This window comes from Lottia gigantea (genome assembly GCF_000327385.1).
Source record: "Lottia gigantea unplaced genomic scaffold LOTGIsca_1338, whole genome shotgun sequence".
NCBI lineage: Eukaryota > Metazoa > Mollusca > Gastropoda > Lottiidae > Lottia > Lottia gigantea.
The window spans coordinates 1-3,152 of record NW_008707494.1 but is presented as its reverse complement, the minus strand read 5'-3'; the positions used below and the strand labels follow the sequence as shown (position 1 = coordinate 3,152).

The following is a 3,152-nucleotide window of genomic DNA, read 5'->3' as shown; positions in this document are numbered from 1 at the left end:
TGAACTCGTATCATTTCTTCTAATCTATCTCGGTTCTCTCGGAATTCTTCAGTCTGTACAGTCGCCTGGAATATCATAATAAATATTTTAGACAAGGAATCACAGTATCATACCTAAACATTATAAATTCTTCAGCTGGGTCTCTTACAAATTATCCAGACATGTTGAATTTAATGTGGTCTGACAGTATTAAATTGATAAACCTGATTAACTCCCCTTGATTGAATTTGACAAACAAAAGCAATATAACTTGTTAACAAAAGACTAAATATGAAGTCTACTTCCTTCGACGAACAATCCAGAACATAAAAATGACGGACCCTTTATGAACGTAAAGAGGGAGACAAAGTGGGAGATATCAAGATGGCACTAGAGTATACCTGTAGTTTTTGAATCAAGGTTAAAAAGACGAGAGTGTATTGCTTGATTTGTAATGTCTGAGATAAGAGATAAGTGTGAATTCATAATTATTAGTCAACGTACCTTTTCTAGAGATTTTTCAATTTCTACAAGTTGTCTAGGATCTATATCTGCTACGGCAGCTGACCCCATTCGACCTTTACAGACCTGATTACCTCCCCCTGATAGAGTACCTGTAATATATCAACAATATACAGGTAAGTTTTTATAATGGTGGAGATTAAACTTCTTTCCTTTCAAACTATTAGTTGACTATTTACAACAAAATCCTAACCATTACAGGTATTGTAAGGAAACTTTTTATTGATTTGCACCATTCCAATTTTCAGTGTTTCTTGCCATTTTACTCGAGCTAAGACTCATGACTTCACTATTTCAACAGCTACTATTGATAATATCTAAGAAAAGATTTAGTGAGATTGAAAACATGTTTCAGTTTTAACAAGATACAATCAAACTCTACCTACCTGCAATATCTATAACCTGTCCTTGTAAAGTAACGACTCTGTATCGTGTTTTACCGTAAGATATCTTCGTAGCTTGATCTAGATCTTTAGCTACTAGTGTATCACGTAGAGCATAATAAAACGCTGGTAGAACAGCTTCATCATTCACATTAACTAGGTCAAATAATCGTGCTACATTTTCTGGACTGGAAATAGAAATTTATTTAAGAGACCATCTTAAACTGTAGACACTCCAGGTGATAGGGATTAAAAGCCAACACTCAAAAGCACTGTCAGAGCCATCAGTGTTTTAGCTTACCTATAAGGAGATTCAAACCTACAGAACCTAATGTGACGATCCAAATTCTACCATTTCAGTTATTTAACTGTCCAAGCAGATCAAAATCAACCTTGTCATGGACAGAGCTATTCCACTTTCCAATCAGACGACAATCCAACTCTCTACTGACTGAGCTATTCCACTGTCCAATCAGACGACAATCCAACTAGCTACCAACTGAGCTATTCCACTGTCCAATCAGACGACAATCCAACTTGCTACCAACTGAGCTATTCCACTGTCCAATCAGACGACAATCCAACTAGCTACCGACTGAGCTATTCCACTGTCCTAGCAGACGACAATCCAGCTTGCTACCAACTGAGCTATTCCACTGTCCTAGCAGACGACAATCCAACTAGCTACTGACTGAGTTATTCCACTGTCCTAGCAGACGACAATCCAGCTTGCTACCGACTGAGCTATTCTACTGTCCTAGCAGACGACAATCCAACTTGCTACCGACTGAGCTATTCCACTGTCCTTGCAGATGACTATCCAACTCACTACCTACTGAGCTATTCCACTGTCCTAGCAGACGACAATCTAACTTGCTACCAACTGAGCTATTCCACTGTCCTTGCAGATGACTATCCAACTCACTACCTACTGAGCTATTCTACTGTCCTGGCAGACGACAATCCAACTCTCTACTGACTGAGCTATTCTACTATCCTAGCAGACGACAATTCAACTAGCTACCGACTGAGCTATTCTACTGTCCTAGCAGGCGACAATTCAACTCTCTACCGACTGAGCTATTCTACTGTCCTGGCAGACGACAATCCAACTCTCTACTGACTGAGCTATTCTACTATCCTAGCAGACGACAATTCAACTAGCTACCGACTGAGCTATTCTACTGTCTGCTACTGAGCTATCACACTGTCCTAGCAGATGACAATCCAACTAGCTACCGACTGAGCTATTCTACTGTCTGCTACTGAGCTATTCTACTGTCCTAGCAGACGACAATCCAACTAGCTACCGACTGAGCTATTCTACTGTCCTAGCAGACGACAATCCAACTCACTACCTACTGAGCTATTCTACTGTCCTGGCAGACGACAATCCAACTCTCTACTGACTGAGCTATTCTACTATCCTAGCAGATGACAATTCAACTAGCTACCGACTGAGCTATTCTACTGTCTGCTACTGAGCTATTCTACTGTCCTAGCAGACGACAATCCAACTAGCTACCGACTGAGCTATTCTACTGTCCTAGGAGACGACAATCCAACTCGCTACTAACAAAGCTATCAAAATATATATATATAAATATTCCCTCTTAATTTGATAATTGACTTACGTTTGTATTTTTCTAGCGGCCTGTTCTTTAAATCGTGCCATCTTGTCAAGAGCTATGAAGGTGGCGACACCAACATCAGCTTGTTTTAGATAGTTGACACATTTCTGGGCAGTATTTATTGTATCTACAACAATATTATCTAACGCACCACAAGCTGTTGATATAGCAACATCATATTGTTTATCTATACCACCTAAATCACCCTAAAATAAAACATAGCACAAATGAAATAAAAGAGTTTTAATCCTACTGTTCTGCACCTAATGAAGATGGGTGATGCCATGCAGTTTGCAATGAGGAAAACTCTAGCCAAGGCAACAGCCTTAGCCTTATCTTGTTTGATTTCAAACTATGACAGGATTGAACCCTGGAACTTCAGGTTAGCCAGCAAGCGTATAACTCACTAAGCCACAGCCGGTCTCTGTTTAGGTCAAAAAAAAAATGTCTTTACTACCTACCAAACGACCATAAATACCAGGAATTTCTCCTTGTCGTTTCTGTTTCATCAAAGCTTTTATCACTTTTCCTTTATTCATATCAGCCTGCATAGAACTTCGTGAGACTTCTAACTTTTCTCTTAGCTCTCGTACCTATAGTTATATTACATATATAGTAGAATAAGACAATGATCAAC

General features: G+C 39.2%; 1 protein-coding gene across 1 annotated transcript in view; it reads right to left on the bottom strand.

Annotated features, from left to right (window-relative positions):
• The window catches only part of LOTGIDRAFT_176437 (hypothetical protein), a gene marked incomplete at both ends in the record, with an annotated part of 7,897 nt that extends 4,789 nt beyond the window's left edge, over window positions 1–3,108 (bottom strand). The window contains 6 exons of the mRNA XM_009049324.1: window positions 6–65; window positions 381–437; window positions 484–593; window positions 888–1,072; window positions 2,519–2,721; window positions 2,977–3,108. Of these exons, the coding sequence (XP_009047572.1) occupies window positions 6–65; window positions 381–437; window positions 484–593; window positions 888–1,072; window positions 2,519–2,721; window positions 2,977–3,108 (747 nt within the window). The remainder of the gene's footprint in view (window positions 1–5; window positions 66–380; window positions 438–483; window positions 594–887; window positions 1,073–2,518; window positions 2,722–2,976) is intronic.
• Between the last annotated feature and the right edge of the window lie 44 nt (window positions 3,109–3,152).